Here is a 23,606-nt window from a genome sequence, read left to right as displayed (position 1 = left end):
AATGATGCCCATTTTTAGGAACTTCTTGATTGCTGTCATCTTCATTTGTTTCCGATGTGGTTTGTTTTCAACCAATATGGCTCTTGATTGGTCCGGGCTGCTTCCTTCTGTGTTTCTGTAGCCAATCAAAAGTCTTTTGATACTGAACTAAACCCAGCTAAAACTTGGTTTGATCTTTAATCTATAATTACCTTTGACCCTTGTGGCTGAAAATACAGATTACTGAAATTTGCGCCCTCATTCAATATCATTTGTGGTCTAAAATTAATTGTTGGCCACTTGGCGGCGCTATATTCCTAAGAAACAGGTAGTTGTGCTGATTGTGTGGCTGGGAACTGGGTATTAAGCCCTCAGTTCATAAAGCTGTAGAACCTGGTAATAGCCACGGCGTTGTTAAAGTGGGCGTTATTTACCAGCAATCGTTGTCTACTCACTCAAACATCGACATGGATCCTGCAATAGTACAACGGGTGTGAAGGACGCGTAACAGAATACACGAAATGCACATGCTTACACCAGTAATAACTTCATGTCTATTTAAGCAAATTGTGTGTAAATCAAGGTTCTGGCATTTACTCGTCCTTGTTTTGCTAACCTGATTCAAAACAGTTGGAAAATAATTTATCATTGTATGTCCATCTATAAGCAGTTGTCACTGTATTTGTAATTAAAGTCTACTCAGTACCTTGGATACACTACACTATTGATAGTAGTACGGCAAATTATTCGGCCTGGTGCGATGCCAACCACACCTGTGGCGTTTAAACACGCGTTAACTCGTGAGGTAGAGCATTATGATTGGCCCAAACGCCACGCACAAGGTGGGTTTTAAGTACACTTATGCAGCTAATCCAATGTCCTGTTATCTAGTATACAATCTGTTTGGAAACAAGTGTGGATTTACTAAAATTATACCACTCATGGTCATGACACCTATTGTTTTGTCCGTTATTTTATTTCCGTAAAACGTTTGTCTTTATGCAAATTGTAAACCGGCCACACTTGTAATCATATGCAGAATCTAATTTCTATAGTTATGGGAAATGTAATTCCAGATAAAATACAGATACAGATACAGATAGATAAAAACATAAACTGGCTTTGTCTTGGTTACTTAATTGTATTGCAATTGCAAATCAGCTTTAGTGCACTTCAGGAATTTGACGAGGAGATAGAGTTTGTCCTCAAAAAGGCGTTCTGACCCACAATACCAACCACGGCTTTTAACGAAAGTGCAATTGCATTTTCTGGTGGAGGTTCTTGGGAAAAAAAATCTGGACTGAGAAGGTTCATTTCAATATCAAGTGGTATGAGCAAACGACAAAGCTGCGTACTGGCATTGCAGTCGATCCCTGAATCTTTCAGTTGTATCGTGTGTTTTTTCGTGGTATAATTAAGAAACACCCACTCGAAAGTGTTGGTTATCGGATATAACTTGACGCCTCACTTTTGGTCATAGTTCACGCTCGTGTGACGTTATATCCGATAACCATCACTTTCGAGTGAATGTTTCTCGTGACGTACGGCCAGAACAATGGGTCATGACCAAGTGTACTCCAAGTAACCTAACATGGCATTACTGATAATGGAAAGCATGCCATCTAACGCCGATTGTTATGGGAGAAAAACCAGCTGTCAAAGTGTCGTATCGTAATCTGTATGTACTTTACCTTGGCAGTGATTGATACGTCTGATGGATGATTCATCATTTAACCACCAAGCAATAAGCGAGAAAAGTCTTACTAATAGTATACTCCAAGATGTTTCGCCAAACGATTGCGCTGTCACTTTTCCTTGTAGTCCAGGTTTCGGCACGTAAGTCAGTTAACTTATATTCTCAAAAGACTTGACAATTTACAATATTTGAATACAATTATAGAAGTGGGGTTTATATTTACAAAAAAATATTAACTGGCTAAAGAGAACGCAGTTTATTACAAAATTTATTTAAGTTACATTCCTAATTTTATGGTTGCCACGTTTAATCATTCCATGTCCATATGTCACTTTGCATACGCTGCAAAAGTCATCTCATAAAAATGAGAGGTCACATGAAAACGGTTACCCGTACTTTTATCGACAAACCGACATATGTATATTTTTGTGATAATATACACCTTTCTTATGAGAACTGCCCTCCAGCGGCAAAGATCTCCGATGATATGTCAATGAGAAAATGAAGAGCGATCGCAGTGTTCTTATTGATTTCTATATTTAATAAAAACAACGTTTTTGAGAGATTCACGAACAACTACAAACAACTACACTACAGTCATTGTGACGTCATAGAAATAACTCGTCTCTAGAGGGCATGACTTATTTCGTGCTCTTTGAATTATAAATGAGTAAGTACTCAGTAAAAAGTCGGTTTTAACCCAATTTTCTGTACAGAAACCTGTCCCAAGTATTGGCATTATGCTGAAGGATACTGCTATCGTTATTACAGTGCAACCAGGGAATGGTTACAAGCAAACGATTTATGCCAAAGCAGCGGGGCTAACTTAGTATCAATTCACAGCGACGCAGAAAATGACTTTGTGTACAACTTGCAAGGGGCAACTGAAACTTGTGGTAATAATAACATCTGGATTGGTCTAACCGACAGAGAACAAGTAAGTAATAATTTGTTCAGAATTTAATTCCGTAGAATTAGCGAAAACTAATGATGTATTGCTTTTTCAGGTATAAATGTTGACATAATACAGCGAAGTATAGATAGCGGCGGCGACATTACGCTGTACCTAAAAGAGGCGTACTGTAACGAGGAAGGGACACCGTGACGTAAAGAGATGGCGTTCACAATGTCGATATTATATCTATGGTCGTCAACAATAAACAAACAAACAAACAGTAATTTTAAAGATTTACGTCTAGATAACCAACGACGACACAAAACCAAACAGAGGTGTACTATAAGACGACATTGATTATACCCTGGGCCATCTACGTTATTTTGACTTCACAGACGGGCTTCGACGCTAGAGGGCATATTTTCGTTGTTATAACTAGGTATAAATCTGTGAAGTGATGATTTATCTTATTAAATTAGGAAAACATTCGACATTGTTCGTAGATTCAACGAAAGTTGACATCGTCGTGGACAGAGAATTAACTCTCATAATGTACAGGTCGTGGACATTCGGAACATTCACATTTTGATTCGCTCTTTGATATTCAGTCATTATTCAGACGTACATTGTATGTGCGCAGACAAGATTTTGGAGTTAGCTTTATGCGTAGATGTCTTCAATTAATGTGCAACTGTTTTTTACAGCTGTACGCCATTTTATGGCTTAAAAGAGTCAGGGCATGCCAGGCATATTCCTCTTTATTTGTTCACATGAACAGAGTGGACATAACAAAAAAAGGATTTATCTGCTGCATAACTATGTCTTTTATTTCAATTTTTAATAATATAGTGGGTAAATCTTCGCAGGTTCTTTAATAGCTTCTGATTTTACCCCAATTTGTTATGTAAGTTTATCGGCAAATGAGTGTCCAGATGTTTCACATGTTAAATGTTTGACCAGGCTCCATGACACAACATTGTTACTTTATAACAAGACGTACTATTCAAAATACCAAACGACCTTTTGCAGATAAATCGACCACCATCATTTCACAGTAAACGGGAAAAAAACTCCAGGAAGTACTGTTCTAAACAACTGAAAAACTCAAATGGGAAGAATGACTAGTTTGCATAATAATTTAGTCATTTTCTTCCGAATATTATATTTATCATAAAGATCGATGACACAATAATGTTCTGTAAAAGTTATATATAATGTAAATGATTCTGTCGTCGAATTTTAAAATCGAATTTTACTGATGTACAACTATGTACAAAGCTTTCCAAACAAATATTAATGAAACATTGAAATTGTTATTGTGTGAATTCAAGAATACATATAGCATCTAAAGTGTCAGAAACTGGCAAATATCCTCGGGGCGCGCGGAGCTACGTCACAAGACGTTCCACGTTGCTAAGACGCGCACCACTGTACATGCATTTCTATGGGCTCTGTGCGCGCTGCTGTGGAACGCCGGTCGAGCCGGTGAAAATTCGAGAAAACAACACAAACTCAACTTTGAAGTAATCCTGAACAACCAAATTTAGATATGTTACACACGTAGGGCTAATCGTGTTATACTGTTCAGGGGAGTCTCAACCACCATCCCAAAGTATCGTTTTCTGCGAGTTTTTGGCCTTTGTTTTCACCGCCAGGGTTGCCAAGCGGTGAAAATGCCCGGATGTCCGCCCCGAGGATACCTTAACACGTAAAACACGTGTTTTACATCAGTGTTTATATAGTTTAATTATACACTAATATAAATATTCAGACGAAACGATGGCTTGACGTTTGTCAGTGTGCTTTCAATGGTTCGTTGGTTGGTTGGTTGGTTGAATGTCATTCCTTTTACAGGAAGGCTTGTTTGCATGGACCGATGGCACACCAGTAGATTACCTGGACTGGCACGACGGAGAGCCGAACGAAAGTGGGTTGATTGGTGGAGAGAACTGTGTGGAGATGGACGGAAGTAAGAGTGACTGTGAGTGCAAAAAACACGTGATAGTACACGATTATAGCAATAACATTAGGAGTTATATCGTGAATCATCTTTATTGATTAGAACGTTTAATTTACATATTTCAGTCTCAGGCATAGGTATATGTAATTGCTCGACCCAATTTCAAATTGATCAAATCAAATTGTGTTTCCCTTCTTTATTTTTTTCAAATATTCATTTTTTTTATTTTAGTCAGTCAATTGGTTACTGAGGTGTGCTGAAGAGCGAGTTGAACGAGATCTCATATGCTCAGATTTTTGGGCTTTCGTGATCAGACAATTACTAAAAAAATAATTTTAAAATAGTTTTCAGAAAAACAACAACAATTAGATCTGATTTTAATACGTGTAATTCCGTGGTGCAACAAAGCGTGCACCCTAGTATCTTGTCTACGTATACTAAATGAGTCAGCTCTATGTATACCTCCAGACAGTTGAACTGTAAATCATGACAGTAGTTAACGTTTGTTTGTTTTATGAGTTATGATTACCTCTTTTCATTCGAAGTTGTTATTAAATAATTGTCACATACGTAGATTATTACATTACGGAATATGGAATTAATAGAACACACATTGAATGACATAGCTCCACCCAAATCATTTTGCATGTTTTTGTATAATTTTGTTTAATTTCTTCGTTAAATTTGAATGAAATTGACGCAAATTATCTGCGTGTGTCGAAAGCCTCATATATCGACTTTGTTATTAACAGGGTTAATGTGAATGTTAGATGAGCGTTTTTACGTCTATGTATTGTTATTACAGATTGGCGGTGGAACGATGAGGTCTGTACGGATGTGCAACCATTCGTATGCAAGCAGAACGCCGTGTATTAAAGCAGAAAATTCGAGATATCGTCTATGTAAACTGTCAACTACGACACAGACATTCATTACCCGTATCGTTTTGTGGAAACACAATTACACAATAAATTTAATTTTGTACGTCTTTTAGTGGTGTATAATGAATAAATAATTAAAGATCAAGTTATCTCTAATTCAGAATGTTTCTTTTGTATTTATGATCCGGCTCCGAATCTTTTCGAATACTTCCTCAGCCTTGATCAGTTTCGTACTGCTAGTAATAAAATTCCTTTCAATAGAGAGCATATGTGACACGTGTTAATAGATCTTGAACAAAATGGCCGCCAAGATCCCGTTGTGAGATAACCACGTGTTCCATTTTCTCTCGCCATTGTGACGTCCATTTTTCCAAGGTATAGTGGACGCGAGAGAATGAACCACAATGTGAGGGGGAAACAAGTCTCGCGACTCTATCGCACTCGAATATTTGCGTCGAAGATATATTACAGAGATTCGAGCCAAATTAATAATGTCACACTTTCATTAATATAGGTTCATATCTTCGGAAAATGAAAACAAACACTGGGGTAACCGAAACATTTTTCAATATGCATGTGTCTGAAATGTCATGCAAAATTTGCATTTTTGCATTGGCTTCTATTGTGAGGCATTTTACTTTATATCTCAGAATTTGCTCTGTGATATATTGTGAAAACATTTCAACAATTGACATATAATTTAGTGAGTTTCCAGAGTGACAATAGTTTTCCGTTTATACAATGGGCGGTTGGACCGGGGGGTCATCCTATGTTCCGTTACAACCCCATGGGCGTTCCAAATTTAGCGGCACTCGAACGGTGGTGTTTTTCACCTTCTAAAGCGGGCACGCGCGGGAGGCAAATAGACCCCCCCTTTAAATGCTAATGTCTGCAACAGGCCCCCAAGAATAACCCCACAGGTTTGCTGCGCCCGCTGTAGGTCCTCTCTTGCAACAACCACACCCATACACCACCCTAGGCCCCGAATCGGCGGACCCATAGCCCCGGAGAGGCCCCAAACGTCCGCCCGAACTTTCCCACCGAGACTTTCCCGCCACTTCCAAATAAGTCTGCTCTAGGGGGTACTAAATTTATATTGCGTCCACAATAGGGGTATGGTTTGCCAATGTACTGCACATGGTGTAAGGTTTTAAAATAGAGTGAACCCCCGGGGTGTTTGTCTCCCATAATGCATTGCATTTAAAGAAGAATGTCACGAATCATGGCACCATAAAATTCATAATCCCCTCCGTTGAAGTTCTTTAGATTAAAGAGGGAGGGTCGTCACCTGCGCACGCGCGGGAATTGAGTCCCAAGCGACGATAACAACACACGCTAAAAACGCAAAGACGATTGTTTATAAACAATGACACGCTACGGCCATCTGACGCATGCGCAGGTGACGACTCCCCCGCTTTAAGTTTATCAAGTAGGGGGGGGCGTAGGTGACGAAGCTGCATGGGGGCGTATGTGTCGGAACGAGTGGCGTACAACCGAAGAAATAAACAATTGACTCATTTGATATCAAGTGCAAATATTAATTTTATCTTGACGAATGTGTGATATAGACACCTGTTGATAACGGAAAATTTACGCAACGAGATATCGTTTTTTTACGGCATACATATTTGCAACTATTGCAGTTCTACGCCGGTGTGAAATAACCGTGTCAGGTAGGAGAGAAATCTTCAACGACGTAGCCATTAGATTGACACATTCGAATTTGGTTGAAGCGTAACTCAAAAAGTCACAACATTGCCGATTAGTGTAAATACATTCCTCGAATAATGTTAATATTTGTTGAAGTCGAATTGTTTGTGTTTACAAAGTGTGCATTGTTTTAGTGTCACATTGCTCGCGCGGCGGGTGTTCGAATTTTCTTGTAACACGTGTATTCTAAACATGTATTCGTATAGGCGTTATATACTTCGCGGGGGGGGGCATATTGAACAGGACTATGGTTTCACTTTTTTTTTCAATTGTGTCATTTATTTACATCATTAACAGGTTTCAAACCATGTCATATGGTGTCTTTCAAAATACCAGTCATGTCGTCATTTCCGTTTTCAATAAGAGTGTCGGAAATTAATGTCTCCCATAGAAAACAATAAATTACGTAATATTGTCGTGTATTTTCATTACAGCAGAATCATGTTACGATTATGTACTTTTCTTGTTGTTGTTGGTCTGGCGATGGTGCATGGTCGTAAGTACGCATGGATTCTTTTTCTTTGGTGTGCCTTTCTTTACTACTAATTAGTCATCGGTGCACTTTGGCATCTAACAAGTACAACTTAATGTATTGACTTGCTGTTGTCGCAATTGGCTTACGTACTGTAAATCGCTTAATTTTCTCTTGGATTTAGTATTTTCGCTCAAGGGGAGAACCAGTGAAATTACAATATCTGTCTATATTTTACATTTAACTCATCTAACGTCAGTGAAAATAAACTTCATACAAAACGGCTAAAGTGTCTTTTCAAAGACGATTAATTCCAACTAAAGACGTTTGTCGTTCGACGTTTGAAAATTGTCATTTGCACATCTGAATTTAAAAAGGCAATGTACTAAATTTAAAATATTTTTCAAAGTTATGACAGTTAAAGGCTCGTTGCGATGATACGATAAAGTACTGGGTAGTACTGTTGGCAACAACAATATATTGCACACTGTTGACAGTTATCACTATAGTTACGCTTTAACAACACAAGAGGAACAAAATGACGACGTTAATGAGGTATTTCGAAATAAAATATTAGTAAAACCTGCATATAGTCTAATAATAACGCAAGAAGTGACCAATCCCATCCAATATTCTGCATAAAATGTATTGTTTACATTTCACAGAGGATTGTCCCCGGTACTGGTACAGATTTGAAACGGACCCATACTGCTACCGTTTCTTCAGTGCTCTCCAAACTTGGAAAGATGCCCAGGACATTTGCATGACATACGGTGCTGATCTTGCCAGTGTTCATAGCGGTGAAGAAAACAACTTTATCTCTAAGTTACAAGGAACGCCATGCGAAAACCGGATGTGGATTGGATTGACTGATGCTACTTTTGTAAGTTATGAAAAATTACACCCATAATAGACGAATTTATCCTGAGAACGACTCTTAGAGTGTGTTGGTCGGTCACGTGAGTGTTATATACTCGAGAATTACGGTCTAGTCCTATAAGCTAGTATAAAGAATGACACGTATTGGAAACCTGTTATGATAGATTAAAGTCACGAGTTTCACATAGAGTGGTAGACCAATTCATGAATGTCACCTACAATAGTAGAGCAATTCAGGAATGTCACCTACAATAGTAGACCAATTCATGAATGTCACCTACAATAGTAGACCAATTCATGAATGTCACCTACAGTAGTAGACCAATTCATGAATGTCACCTACAATAGTAGACCAATTCATGAATGTCACCTACAGTAGTAGACCAATTCATGAATGTCACCTACAATAGTAGAGCAATTCAGGAATGTCACCTACAATAGTAGACCAATTCATGAATGTCACCTACAATAGTAGACCAATTCATGAATGTCACCTACAATAGTAGACCAATTCATGAATGTCACCTACAGTAGTAGAGCAATTCATGAATGTCACCTACAATAGTAGACCAATTCATGAATGTCACCTACAATAGTAGACCAATTCATGAATGTCACCTACAATAGTAGACCAATTCATGAATGTCACCTACAATAGTAGACCAATTCATGAATGTCACCTACAATAGTAGACCAAATCATGAATGTCACCTACAGTAGTAGACCAATTCATGAATGTCACCTACAATAGTAGACCAATTCATGAATGTCACCTACAATAGTAGACCAATTCATGAATGTCACCTACAATAGTAGACCAATTCATGAATGTCACCTACAATAGTAGACCAATTCATGAATGTCACCTACAGTAGTAGACCAATTCATGAATGTCACCTACAGTAGTAGACCAATTCATGAATGTCACCTACAATAGTAGACCAATTCATGAATGTCACCTACAATAGTAGACCAATTCATGAATGTCACCTACAATAGTAGACCAATTCATGAATGTCACATACAATAGTAGACCAATTCATGAATGTCACCTACAATAGTAGACCAATTCATGAATGTCACCTACAATAGTAGACCAATTCATGAATGTCACCTACAATAGTAGACCAATTCATGAATGTTATCTACAGTAGTAGACCAATTCATGAATGTCACCTACAATAGTAGACCAATTCATGAAGGTCGCATATAGTTGTAGACCAGGTTTTTGAGTATCACATACATGGGCGGACCAACCAACGAATCCAATAGCCAATTTTCCCGAAACTGTAGGTCAGCACTATAAAAGAAGACAATATTGTAAAAATTCATAATATACTGATGAATAATATAACGTAGCACCCATACCTTTCAGGAAACACAGAAGACTGCAATATATGTTAGTTTGAATGTTAGTTTTAATATTCCCATAGGAAGGCACTTTCAGTTGGATAGACGGCACTAGTGTGGTGTATACTAACTGGGGGGATGGTGAGCCAAATGACAGTGGAGATGAGGATTGTGTTGAAATGGATGGAATGAGTAAGTGATGAAAATACTAGTACCTAACTTTTCAACAAAACGTACCCTATGCCAGGTTTGAAATATAACTTATTCACAAATGGTCGCTATGGGCGATAGAGCCACGCGACCTTTTTCGCGCCCCCCCCCCTCTGTACCGTCATCGTCCTCTCCCATCCTAACGTTACCGGCCTGCTAACTGTCATCGTGTCCATTGTTCTTTTCATCTGTTTAACCATGGTATATACGGTGACGGGAGAGAAGGGAACGATATTTGTTGGTCAAAAACTAGTCACGTATGTCTCTCGCTATCAACGAGGTCTCGGCGGCCATTTACAAATAAGGTCTATTGCATCATAGTTACTAAAAAACAATCGTTAATATGTCATTTAGTATCTCCCAGGCATATGCATCTACGTCTGCAGAATCTGACGGTGCGCCCATCTTTAATAAATTTGCATAGCAACGGTCCGCGCGAGCAAAGTTAGTCGGCAACATTGTTCAGACATTTTATTCTGACACGCGCGGGAGTGTATATACCCCGGGGGGGAGGCTACTTCCACATTAAGTGGGTAAGGGTGTGAAGCCCACCTCTCGAAAACCATACTCACTTCTAAACCATTTTTTTTCTATTTATATACCCACTTCTAAACACAAGTGTTTTCAGCGAAAAAAAAAACAACCAGCTCACAACTTTCGCAACCAGTGAGCGCATCCAGGCAATGCATTTTATTCAGCCTTTCCAGTATTTGGCTTTGAATATAAGAATCTGTGAAAAAGTAAATCAATGCTACACATTTCTAAACCAAACCATTGATAAATGGCTACCCACTTCTAAACAAAATAACGTGAAATGACACCCCAGTCGGGCGGCACATACCCGTATTGCACTTCTATGGAAGTAGCCGTAGCCCCCCCCCCCCGGGGGGGGGTATATACCCAGGTGTAGTATTAGGCCACAGGGAGTTGGACAAACTTATGTATTTTAATAATTATTAAATAATAAAATGTTATATAACTTTTCTTTTACCCCCCCCCCTTCCTGGTATCGATTTCAAGTAATCACTGATCTTTGTTTATACCACTCTTTCCTTCATCACAACTTTGTTACGCGCTAATGTTATATGCAAATGTTAACGTGCGATGTAGACACACCCTAAGTAAAATATCCCAAGGGTTGAAACGCGCCAGGACTGTGGCATAAAATCACGCATTCGAACCTTTCAAAGTTCGTTTTCTTTACATATATGACATCTGTAATGACATGGATGACATTAGAAAGTGACACAATTGCATTTGCACTTGAATATTTGTCAAATTAAAACTCATTGCGATCGAGCGACATGGCAGGAGCACAACCGTAAAGCCGGAAACCGGATGTTGAGAACTTTGACCTCTATATATTTTTGTGTCACATGATCAGAAGTAAACAATTTTCCCATGAATTTTGCTGCTGCTATTTTGATTATTTTCATTAAAAAAGATCTCGGAGATCAACGCGAACGACATTTAAAGTAGAAACCATTTTTCAGAAGAGTCACTGATTCATTGAAGTTGCGTCGCGTCGGACCTTACACTCGCTGGATTTAAATTTCGCGCGCAGCATTTCTTGTTTATTAATGCATCTCATTAATAAATTAAATGCCCACCCGCTTTACGGATGCCACAGGGAGTTGGACAAGCTTATGTATTTTAATAAATTATTAAATAATAAAATGTTATATAACTTTTCGTTTATCCCCCCCCCTCCTGGTATCGATTTCAAGTAATCACTGATCTAGACCCTATTATAGTAAAATATCCCAAGTGTCGAAACGCGCCAGGACTGTGGCATAAAATAGATACATTTTAACGCGCAATGTAGACACACCCTAATATAGTAATGATAGGGTGTGTCTACATCGCGCGTTAAAATTTGCATATAACATTAGCGCGTAACAAAGTTGTGATAAAGGAAAGAGTGGTATAAAAAGGGGGGTAAAAGACCAGGAAGGGGGGTAAAAGAAAAGTTATATAACATTTTATTATTTAATAATTTATTAAAATACATAAGTTTGTCCAACTCCCTGTGGTTGTGCTCATGCCACAATCCTGGCGCGTTTCAACCCTTGCGATATTTTACTATAATAGGGCGTGTCTACATCGCGCGTTAAAATTTGCATATAACATTAGCGCGTAACAAAGATTGTGATGAAGGAAAGAGTGGTATAAACAAAGATCAATGATTACTTGAAATCGATACCAGGAAGGGGGGGGGGGGTAAAAGAAAAGTTATATAACATTTTATTATTTAATAATTTATTAAAATACATAAGTTTGCCCAACTCCCTGTGATTAGGCCAAAAAAACTTATGTTGCCTTCAAGTCGGAAAATTGAAAAATTGGGTCGGTCGGTCAGATTTTTTTTAAACTCGTGAAAACTAAGGGTATTGTAAATAACCGAGGTATATGGGAAAAAAAACGCGTCCCGATATTTTATATTTTTCGGTCGGTCGCTGAGGGCAACAAAACAATTTTTTTTGGCCTTAGATACCAACAGAGTTTCAACTTTAAAATATTCGTGATAAGTCTACTATATGTCACTGTCACCAATGAAAATAACTGTATTTCTTTTTTTTTCTTAGCATTTGAATGGAATGATGCTCACTGTGATAATACAAATCCATTCATCTGCAAATGGTACTTTCCATAAGTTGACCATCGATGACTATAATACAATACTGTTTTTTTCCAAATAATCAAAACAAATCTATCGATATCAAATAAATCTTCTAGTGTACCGCGTTGTCTATTGTGTATTTATTCTACCTTTGCAACAAATTGTTCGTTCGTTCATTTAAATTCTTTGACTTTATGCTAATTGTAAACCGGCCACACTTGTATTCATTGGCAGAGTGTAATTTCTACCGTTGCATTCATATGCAAAGTGTAATTGTGGCATATTTTATAAACCGCTACTGTAAATCAGACATTGCATCTTGGCTAGGACAGTGCCTGGAGTTGACAAGGAGATAGACTTCTTCTTCAATTATTGAACAATTTGGACATGTAAGGGGTTTAACGACTAAGATGTTGGATTTCCAATGGAGCTTTCTTGGAAAAAATGGGTATAAAAAACGTCATGCCTGTGTCAAATGTTACGTATTGAATTATTCATGAGAAAATGACAATGAATACAACACATCTTTTGTATTTATGCAAATTAACAATACAATACATCTAATCCATCTCGTTTTCTTATGTTTACAACTGTAAATGCCACAGCTTTTGTCAGCATTTTGTAAACGCACGAGACCGGATGCCAAGTCTGTTTTACAAGATGCTGAAAAAGATGCGATTAACTATACGTAGCAAATATAGTGTATGCTTGACACATTTCCACCAATTCTCTCTTTCCATCATAAATTCACAAAATAGTCCAGTGTTATAATAGCCATTTTTCAGTAAAGACTGACAATTGACCATAAGTTTTTCTGTTGGCTCCAACACTATGGTTCATTTCCAGTAATATTGAAGAATATGCGAAAAAAGCGCAGAACAATTTAGGCGAGAAAGTCTGGTGATGAAAGGGGTAAATTTTATTCAATGGTTTGTCGATTTTTAGAGAATTTGTTTTAGATTGTTAAGTTTGCTCCAAATTGTTAAGCATCTCGATATATGTCGCCCTGACTTAAAGATAAGGATATATTTTCACCCATTGACCCTTTAAGCAATGTGAGAACTAAACACATGTGTTCCTGGTTGATATCAATTCTTATTTGAGGTTTGTGGAACTTTGTAGATAGCATCTGCAATGTTGAAACCTCGTTATTGAGTTTACTCAAGAACACATCTAGAATCGACGATCGTCGCACATAGGTGAGCATACAACTATATTAACACGATCCGCATTTAAGTTCAATGTGACTGGGAATTTAGCAAACGTGACGTGTACACTAGTAGTGACCGTGATATACAGTGCTTCCGGTCTCATTTGAAGAAAACGACACGATATGGTAAATACAGTGTCAATCAATGCAAACATATAATGCGTGCGTGACTCAAACCGATGCACACGTACGGCACCAACTCGCCTATCACGTCTATCCTATCGGCAACCAATCATTGAGAATAATACACATGTTAAACCCACCACCAACTTAGGCGGTTTCAATCGTATATTCAGTCAAGAAACATTTGTCTTTAGTTGTGATTTGTGCTCTATAGTACTATTTTTGTAACTATATTTAAAGGGCGGCAGTCGTCGTGCCGTGTCCTGTTCGATATGGGACTCATAGCGACGTATCAACGCGTGTAAAATACATTGTTTATTCACATGAAATTCGAACACGCGCTGTGCGACGACCATCGCGCTTTAATGTTGTCCGGAGTAATGCAATGCATGCAGGGAGGCGATTGAGTCGTCTCGTAGGGTGAGATAACACATGTGCATTAGCAATATTATATTATTGTACATTTCTGTTACAGAGTTACACAATGTGGTGTCTTTGCCTGTTTCTTGTAATTGCTGAACTTAGTCTGGTCAGCGCACGTAAGTAGCACACCGGGGTAACGATTTTTCAAATCAGTGCAAAATAAATAACATGCAGTTTTGTAAATATTCAAATGTTTTGTAAGGTTTAGGCAGGAAACAGAGTGCATGTGAAGTCAATATGATTCGGACGACCATCACACCATTCCACCGCTTCTATGACGTATATTGGTGGCACAGCGGCCGTTCACATTGTTGATATTGTTTTGAACTTTGCATGACAAATGACGACAAATGTACAGTTGAATTTGAACGACAATGCTTTCCATATTTACGTCATTTTTACGTCACACATAGGTATGTTGTAGTCAGCCATCACTTGTATATTTACGCAGTTCAATTAGGTTTAAATAAGTAATACATAGCTGAGTATAGGGTTGTATTTGGAATGGCCAATTCACATTCAACATGTACACCTTTCATCGCGCCCTCTAGCGATGAAAAGCTACTATGGTGTGAATAGCTAAAATGAAGGCTGTTCACGGCGTTGATATCTGTAGTCGTTCGCCAGTGAAATAATTCAGTCTATTTGTTTCTATATTTTGCATGACTAAATACTACCCAAGCCTTCACAGTTGTTGCTTTAAATTACATTTTCTTTTACTCATATACGTCATTACATTCGTCACATAATCTTTTCGTCGCTATGAGGCGCGACTCGCACAATGGATAAGCATACGGTTTCTAGTTCCCGGGCGTCTTCCATGTCACGTTACCGTACACGCTCTGAAGATAAAACACGTTTTCTATATTTTATGGCGGTTGTGGACTTTTAAAGATAAAGTTAGAAGTATTAGGTACACAATATGGAGTAAAAATCTGAGCTAGTAAAGTAAACAAAATAATGCCTCCTTCCAACACATAGTTGCTAAGCAACAAGAGAACTTGTCTGTTTAATTCGACATATATGTCGACTAAGACAATATCTTTTTCACTGGTACGTCGGCATGATGTAACTTCTAAATATCTGTTTACAATATATTTTGTAGAAAATTGTCCGAGGTACTGGTTTAGAAACAACGAAGAATCTTACTGTTATCGATACTTCAGTGGCCTACAGACATGGCAGAAAGCCCAAGACATATGCGAGACGTATGGGGCTAATTTGGCCAGCATTAAAGACGAATCGGAAAATGATTTTGTATTTAAACTCCAAGGGTATGGATGTAATAACGGTATTTGGATTGGGCTATCGGACATAGTTACAGTAAGTTGTATTGAGTAGTGTAAAGTGATCGATTCAGTGAGCGAGTGAGTGCATCCTATCCCATTTATCTTAAAGGGTGTTGGTCGTTGTGCTGCGCATGTCGACATTTGTGTTGATAAGCATAGAGTTTTCCACATTCCAATACGTTCTTCTAATTAAACCAAGCGTACGAGTTTTGACCCCGGAGCGACGTGTACTATTTAACGTAAGCGATTCTTTCAATACCTCCCAATTACCAAATAAATTATCCAATTAAAGCATGGTAATTTGTAATTTGTAATTTATTCATTTAGAACAGTACATCCATAAATGTTTTTTCATGCACAGCATATGGATATAAAAATTAACATAGAATTAAACAAACCACTGTAAAAATGACAGAGAACACAATAAAGAAAAGCATAAATAGGGTATAAAATAAAATGACTACGAAATAATATGATAAAATTACAATAAAAGAATGACAATAACATAGCAGTCCGAACAAAACGATAGAATGCATAAATGGGGTAAAATAAGAATTGACAACAAAGTAGTAAGATAAAATTATACAATATTATTAGCAGCTGTAGCTGCGCGATATTTAAAAGAGCGAGTGTGAGATTTTGAAATATGAAATCGATTTCTGGTGTTGTAGGAATGGATGGTAGAGTTTGAAATGAGAAGGTCAGATAAGTATGGTGGGACTAAATATTGCTTGCATTGCATAGTTTGTCTGTCTTGAATGGTTGGCCAACCAAGAGCTGATCTTGCAATGGAGACAGGTTCATGTCTTTTCAAGCCACATTGGATGCGTACAGCAAGGTTGACGATACGTTGCAAACTACTTTTTAGTGTAATGCTGCAGTTAGAATACACAGTGTCACAGTAATCAAGTAACTTCTAAGTTTTCTAAACGTTGTTCTGCGCAACATTTTTTTTCTGAGATCCTTGTCTCGCGCATGCGTGGCACGGCGACCACCGCCCTTTAAGCTACGCTTAAATAAATACATTTAGGTTAATCTGAGGTATGTTGTGTGTGTGTGTGGTGATGAGGTATTTGAGAATTTGTAAATACAATGTGAAAATGATGGATGCACATGTTTAGACATATTGACGAATTAGTACCATAACTATATTCTATTGCCCCCAAGGAGGGAACATTTAAGTGGTTTGATGGAAATGCTTTGGTATACGAGAATTGGCATGTTGATGAACCGGACAATAATGGCGACCAAGACTGTGTTGAAATTGATGGCAGTAGAGGAGTCGATTGTAAGTAAATTTTGGGTTCATAGATTCACATTATATTGATGTAATATTCTTTTAAATCGTTTGCCGCGATATCAGTGCAAGCCAACAAGTCGAACAATTACGTCATTATATCAAGAAATAATAATAAACTGTCTTTCAAACATAATTGACCATAGAGCCACGAGACTTTGATTCTCATATAGTATGTGTTTTTGTTTTTCAGATTCCAAGTGGAATGATGCTGTGTGTACTGATACAAAACCGTTCGTATGTAAATGGTTTTTACCGCTGTGATTACGTCACATACACGATACCCGCCCTCATCGCACACATTGAAAGTGAAATATGTAATTGATAAATTGGTTAATGGCAAACAATTTGCTTTTTTTCACTGAGAATAAAATCGACTTGGAAGAATTGTTTAAACTATCATAATAAATGAATGTTGAACTAAATGCATATAGAGCATATAATTATTTATACACCGGCTAAGTGATTGGCAGCGCGAGTAGCCAATCAGCAAAACCGTCACAGGTGGTGATTTTCTGGAGGAATAAGAGACAAGCCATGTTACTGGTCACAGCTGTACACTTTAAAGCACCTGGTTTGAAAGTTCCAATGTTGTTGTTATGGCAGTGTGTGGCTTGCCACTGAGTGGTCAGTGTCAACATATGATGAGAATTATTTGCTGCGAGGGAAATTGTATTAACGTTGCAAAAATACAGAATTCGATAAAAAAAACATATATTAAAATTAATGATATGAATTCAGAATTGCTAAAACATAAAAAAAAATATTGGGTTTCCAGTGTGACAACAGCTTTTTATTTTATACAGTGGAACAACATACTCTACCGCGCACGTATGAATTATATACACACCACACCAATTTGAAGACAGGTCACTTCTGTTTTTCTGCAATCGATGAATTATGGCCTACGGACAACCCACGCTTTTGTACAATATTTTGTATGTAAATCTGTTTTATGGTGCCTCGAATTCATTGTATTGCGATAGTACATATATCTTGTAAACTTATTAAAATACGCCAAGAAGGAGTTACTGAGTAGACGGTAAATCAATCTATGGTTGAAAGTTTTGGTGGTTTCCGGGAACCAGCAAAACTTAAGAGCTGTTGATAAGATGATTATTGTCGCCAGTTCCATAGTTCTGTCCTCCCCATACAAAGAAGCAGGGAGTTTATTGATAATCACGTGACAAAGCTCATATAATCTTGTTACCCAGTCGAAATTTGTTGGATTGTCGTGTTTACTTGTTGCGTTTGTTATAGAATCGAACTCCTGGATGCAACTATACTCATGGAAATCTCGCGAGATATTGCAACTTAGTGATTCAACGTCAAGGAGTAGTGAGCACAACAGCGAGAACGGTCATTATATAATCGAATATTTCGAACTTCTCAATACAATATATTCACCTCTTTGGGTATTTTTTAATTTATAACCGAGTGTTTTGGAGAATGGTTATGTCACAAAAATGAATAACACATTTGAAAAATATACGTTATGGTCATATCAACGCGAATTTCAAGGTACTAGTATTTAATCCCCTGTTCGCACGTTGTCTGATTTATCATTATGACCAGTCTAGAGTAAACTGAACTGTATTCACCCAAAAACTCTGTCAAAAATAGTCCCATCTCAGATGATATCAGGTCACTTTTGACACATCATTTTGACATGAAACACGACTTCTAGTGACAATGCGCTTCTCTTACGCAAGTTCAAATCGTTGATGTCATTTTAAATCGTTCATCAATGAAAATGATGTTTTTGAGATATTTTACTTTATTGTAGAAACACAATGAAACACAAATCAGTGGTCGATTTTATTGTAATTGGTGTTACAAAACCGTTTCATCACCAAAGAGCGAAATTTATTGAAATGATGTAATGATGACTGTAGTAGAATAGCAATTCAAATAGTTGCCTGTATGCAAAACACAGACAATGATGAAATACAACCTAGGAGACAAAATACGAAAATCGACAGTTATTTTTGTCATAATATATCTTTTACGTTCATTCTCACTATACTATATAAAACAGCAACAAATGTTGACAGCGTTTGAGAAGCAAAACAGTGTGATAAATATCATACAAATTTCAATCAAACAATCGAACAAGGGATGTTTCATAATGGATTTCCTGTTGAGTGCTCCAAAATAAGAAATGATACATGCTAATTTGCATAATCACCTTCTTTGTACCAGGTTTATCAAATATCAATTTCAAACAATATCATTAGCAATCAGACAAACAAACAAAGCACTCGTTTATATTAATTTATGCTGTTTATTTTGTTCAATTCTTCGCGACATCCTTCGTGGTTCAAGTGGTGAGCGTGAATAAGATGGATACGACCTCGATATATTACCTTCTGTTTGCTGACATTGCGCCGAGTGTGTCACAGGCGATGTTTTATGCTAACAAGATGGCGGAAACAGGCAAAAAGCGTGCGCGTACTGCATTCTGGGTTCGATTGGTGCCATTGTGTTTATAATAGGCAGACACAAAGTGGGGTGAATGCGAACACGATAACATTTTAACAATAATTAACCAACTGCTTATCACTCGTAATGATTGGTGCATATCTAAGCTTACTTGAAATATATAGTGAAGTATATGTTAGGGTGTATCACGAGGGAGACTCATTACAACGAAAGAATCGTGTCATCATGGCCGCAGTTCGAGTATTTATATTTCTTCTGATCTGTTGGACAGCATCTGCAGCATCAGTGGATGAGAAATATGGTACGTCGAGTCATTAGCAGGTACCCCTGCTAATTACTGGGTTATTGTTTATTATTTGGCGGCTTGAAACCTAGTCTCGTTCAATCCTACGAATTTGTAATTAATCTTCCATATTGTATTGTATGTTAGCAATGTGCATGTAATTTGAATTTCAATCGACATAACTTTAATTCAGACAAACAATACATCTTCCCACATATGCCAAGCGTCAAGAAAAACTTATGCCTATGCTGCATATATTTTATATATATATATGCATTAATGTATTCAAAGTGCTACAGTGGTGTTCGACACGGGCCATAGCGACGTATACAACGCGTGTGAAACACATTGTTTATTTTCACGCAATTCAAACACGTGCTGCGCGATGACTGTAGCGCTTTAAAAGCTTTTCAATTTTCCAATAAATATTTGGCGAATATGTTTATCTTCGTGTAATTTTGGTGACAATGACGAATCATTTTAAACTCTGCTATATATGGACGTAAATCTGCAATTCACATGTCCGGTGGTTATTGTACGTGCCAAGACAACCATTGCATATGCATATTACTGTTTCCGCAAATAAATACTAAGATGTGTGTAAAAGAACAGCGTTCTCGAGTCATTATAACTCAGATTTCAATGTACAGTATCCAACAACAATGTTAACAATTGCATGTCTGTCCATATTGCATATTTAGCAGTGTCTTGTTTTACCTTAAGAAAGAAAGTTATTGCAAGCTCGATTCATATGACAAGCTCGAGTTTATTTTTATCTAATTGCATTTTAAATTAATATATGTATTACAAACCAAATTATCAGTCTTCATTGGTATTTAGGTCATATAACTGCAGAGGGCACATGCCCGGATTTATGGTACCCATACAACGGCTATTGCTACAAGTATTATGAATGCGAAATGGAATGGACCATGGCGGAGGCACAATGCCTCACCGACAGCCCTACTGCCCATTTGGCCTCAATTCACAGTTCAGAGGAAAACGATTTTGTGTTCGCATTTCAAGGCGGCCTAAATAATATTTGGATTGGTTTTAATGATAGAGCACAGGTGAGAAATATTATTATCAGTAATTCGCCTTATAAGGTTGCCGATTTTTTAATAGTAGAACATTCGCTAGTAAAACCTTTGCTGCCATGTTTGATGGGTAGTACTAGTATTTGATCGTGTATATCAAAGCGGTGACTCGGTTTTATTGACCAGGTGGGCTCAAATCCCAGCATTACGATGTGGGCTTATTACAAAGCCGTATGTATGACTGCTCATGCTCAGTCTAAAATTACAGAAAACAGTTGTTGAAGGATGGATTAATTGAAGGGGAAGCTTGTATACATTTAATTCCAGCGAATATTGAATAACAATTACCTGTATGTTGCCATCACGCTCATCGCGTTTCAATCTCCGCTCACTGCGAGAGCCGGACTCGCGTTTTGCGTGGAATCGAACTTAAAAACAGGACAAATCAAAGTATTGTGTGGGGTTCGACAAAAGCGACAAAGTATTTGGGAGGGGGTATTGTCATGCTTAATTTGATTTGATGACGGTTCATTTCAATGAAGTAAGGGTACTTCCTTCATCTTAGAATCGACTAACACGGAATTTCGTCATTTGTTTAGGAATGTACTGCACTGCCCAGTTACGGTGCTGATGGGTTTTTTTGCTAGTCGCGATTTTTTGACGTTCATACTAATTTACCGCGACTGTATTTTTGACAAATCCTTCGTAACATACTACATCGGTTAATAGACTACGTCTACAACGCAACACGACAGATTTACACGTACTAAGTGACTATTTTTATTTGTTTCAGCAATATACATGGGAATGGTCTGATGGTAGTCCGGTAGACTACACGAATTGGCACTCAGGGGAACCCAATAACAGCTGTGGACTACTTTGTGAAGAAAATTGTGTCGAGATGCAAGTCGGGTCTGAATTCAGTAAGAATTTATTTATTTATTTATTTATTTATTTATTTATTTATTTATTTATTTATTTATTTATTTATTTATTTATTTATTTATTTATTTATTTATTTATTTATTTATTAATTATTATTATTTATAAAGACGATAAGTGGAACGACGAAGACTGTACAACAAAAAATCGTTTTGTGTGCAAGATGGAGTGGATAACCGGACCATAAACAGATGAATATTTTGGTAAGCAAATACTTATTATGTGGAACAAATGTTGAAGTATGGATCTCTATTGAGAGAGAATCCTTGGAACTGTTCCATGATAATATTCTCATTCAATTTGATTTTGTATAAATCAATGATTACTGTTCAACACAAATCAAACGCCAAACATAATTGCCGACCAATAGAAACAATTGACAGTGAAATTAAAAGTAGCTGTAAGACATGGCTGACAGTATGATCTATAGGCCGACGCACTTGTTTACGTTTTGCGCGTGGACAGCGACTGGTCGTCTGCTCCGAGAATGAAATAAAAGCGTTCTTCGCGCTTCTGTGATTGAATATTCACGTATTTGTTTTTGGACAATGTTGTCGCCGCAGATTGCGAGCCAGCGTTCACTAGTGAGCGACTTTCATCACACATTCGCATGATGGTTGCTACACATGACGTCACAGTGCGACGGCCTATAAGTATAATAATTATCTTAATAAAATTGTTGTGAACTCGCATATTTTTTTATTACGACTTTTATTTGCATAGCCAGGCACATTACTATTAAGAGGATGGAAAAATTGTTGTGTTAGATATTATTTGTATATTCTACATTATATGGTAACTACATAATTTGGAATCAGTATTCTCTCTCGACTCTATAACAATAGTTTATGTGCCAATATACTCATATCACAGCTTTCATCCCACGGACACGCGTAGTATAATCACTTGGTACATCACACGTATATAACAGTCGTTCTTAAAAGTATTTATATGAGCTATGAGGTGCATCATGGGAGTATCGTCATACATCATGAATCAATCAGAGTTAACTCGTGACTTATGTTTATTTTTTATAAACTTACTAAATCTACTATATATATAGCATACATTTAGAAATATAAAATATATCTTTTCTTTTACAGGCGCCGATTCGACTTGGATTCGAATAAACCAACTGCGTATATATTCAATGGACTCAAGTTATCTAGACTTCTAACAATTTATTTAATCGATATTAATAATTTTGTCAAGATAAATGTTGTTTAATTTTAAAAAAGTGTGTGTATTTTTTTTTCTTTAGAAACGTGTCAAACTCCCTAGTGGGTCATACAAATCTAGCTGCTACATATATAAACACATGGGTTGAGTGTTAATTATTCTATATTCATTTCCAAATTCAGCCAAGTCGATGGAAGGTAGAGATATGAACACTGAATAACAAATTATATGTCATTTTCAGGACAAAAGATGTTCCTGATAGGAAACAAACACAATTTTAGAAGCGTCGGAATTTTGTAAAGAAACTGGGTAAACTTAATATTCGTCTTTACCTTGGTATATCTATCGTGAACGTTCGACACGGGCTGAAAACCTGGCATATTGTTATTGACATGAATCTTAATATTGCTACATTTTCAACAACACTTTATTCATTTTCAGTGTAGTATGTTTACATTATTGTATATTGTGCTTTGTAAATATGCTTAGTAGTAAAACCCACTAAAAAGGACAAGACGTGGGTGCAAGCAGCTGTGATCATCTGTAATCTTTTATCGTTTAAAGAATACAATATGGATCGCTACAGATGTACCAACTGAATGCACGACTATCCAAGCTCCATGTGTTACTGTCATAACTAAAATCGTAAACATCATAATACCCGTAAAAATTAAGAAAAAAATACGGAGGAGAAAAATACAGAGAGAGTACAATCTGCTTGCTTTCAAA

General features: G+C 37.2%; 4 protein-coding genes across 4 annotated transcripts; all 4 read left to right on the top strand.

The window, feature by feature from the left end:
* Window positions 1–1,760: 1,760 nt before the first annotated feature.
* LOC144357973 (low affinity immunoglobulin epsilon Fc receptor-like) lies at window positions 1,761–5,567 on the top strand. The gene is made up of 4 exons (XM_085508414.1): window positions 1,761–1,815; window positions 2,392–2,612; window positions 4,425–4,551; window positions 5,336–5,567. Exons 1-4 carry the CDS (start codon window positions 1,761–1,763, stop codon window positions 5,404–5,406), a joined length of 474 nt encoding a protein of 157 aa, XP_085364540.1. The 3' UTR covers window positions 5,407–5,567.
* A 1,484-nt stretch (window positions 5,568–7,051) lies between these two features.
* LOC100373483 (C-type lectin domain family 4 member M-like) lies at window positions 7,052–12,772 on the top strand. Its single transcript, XM_078011992.2, has 5 exons — window positions 7,052–7,084; window positions 7,556–7,617; window positions 8,259–8,476; window positions 9,906–10,014; window positions 12,618–12,772. Exons 2-5 carry the CDS (start codon window positions 7,563–7,565, stop codon window positions 12,683–12,685), a joined length of 450 nt encoding a protein of 149 aa, XP_077868118.1. The 5' UTR covers window positions 7,052–7,084; window positions 7,556–7,562; the 3' UTR covers window positions 12,686–12,772.
* A 1,688-nt stretch (window positions 12,773–14,460) lies between these two features.
* LOC100373631 (perlucin-like protein) lies at window positions 14,461–17,419 on the top strand. Its single transcript, XM_002737942.4, has 4 exons — window positions 14,461–14,524; window positions 15,514–15,731; window positions 16,865–16,985; window positions 17,188–17,419. The coding sequence occupies exons 1-4, from the start codon at window positions 14,470–14,472 to the stop codon at window positions 17,256–17,258; spliced, it is 465 nt and encodes a 154-aa protein (XP_002737988.1). The 5' UTR covers window positions 14,461–14,469; the 3' UTR covers window positions 17,259–17,419.
* Window positions 17,420–19,628: 2,209 nt separating this feature from the next.
* Window positions 19,629–23,013, top strand: LOC100373783 (C-type Lectin CRL). The gene is made up of 5 exons (XM_002737943.4): window positions 19,629–19,737; window positions 20,560–20,789; window positions 21,550–21,679; window positions 21,809–21,901; window positions 22,802–23,013. The coding sequence occupies exons 1-4, from the start codon at window positions 19,662–19,664 to the stop codon at window positions 21,883–21,885; spliced, it is 513 nt and encodes a 170-aa protein (XP_002737989.1). The 5' UTR covers window positions 19,629–19,661; the 3' UTR covers window positions 21,886–21,901; window positions 22,802–23,013.
* The last annotated feature ends 593 nt before the right edge of the window (window positions 23,014–23,606 follow it).

Source organism: Saccoglossus kowalevskii, chromosome 15, assembly GCF_978046115.1.
Source record: "Saccoglossus kowalevskii chromosome 15, keSacKowa6.1, whole genome shotgun sequence".
NCBI lineage: Eukaryota > Metazoa > Hemichordata > Enteropneusta > Harrimaniidae > Saccoglossus > Saccoglossus kowalevskii.
Note: the sequence above shows the minus strand (reverse complement) of the source record. Positions and strands in the feature narration are given on the sequence as shown.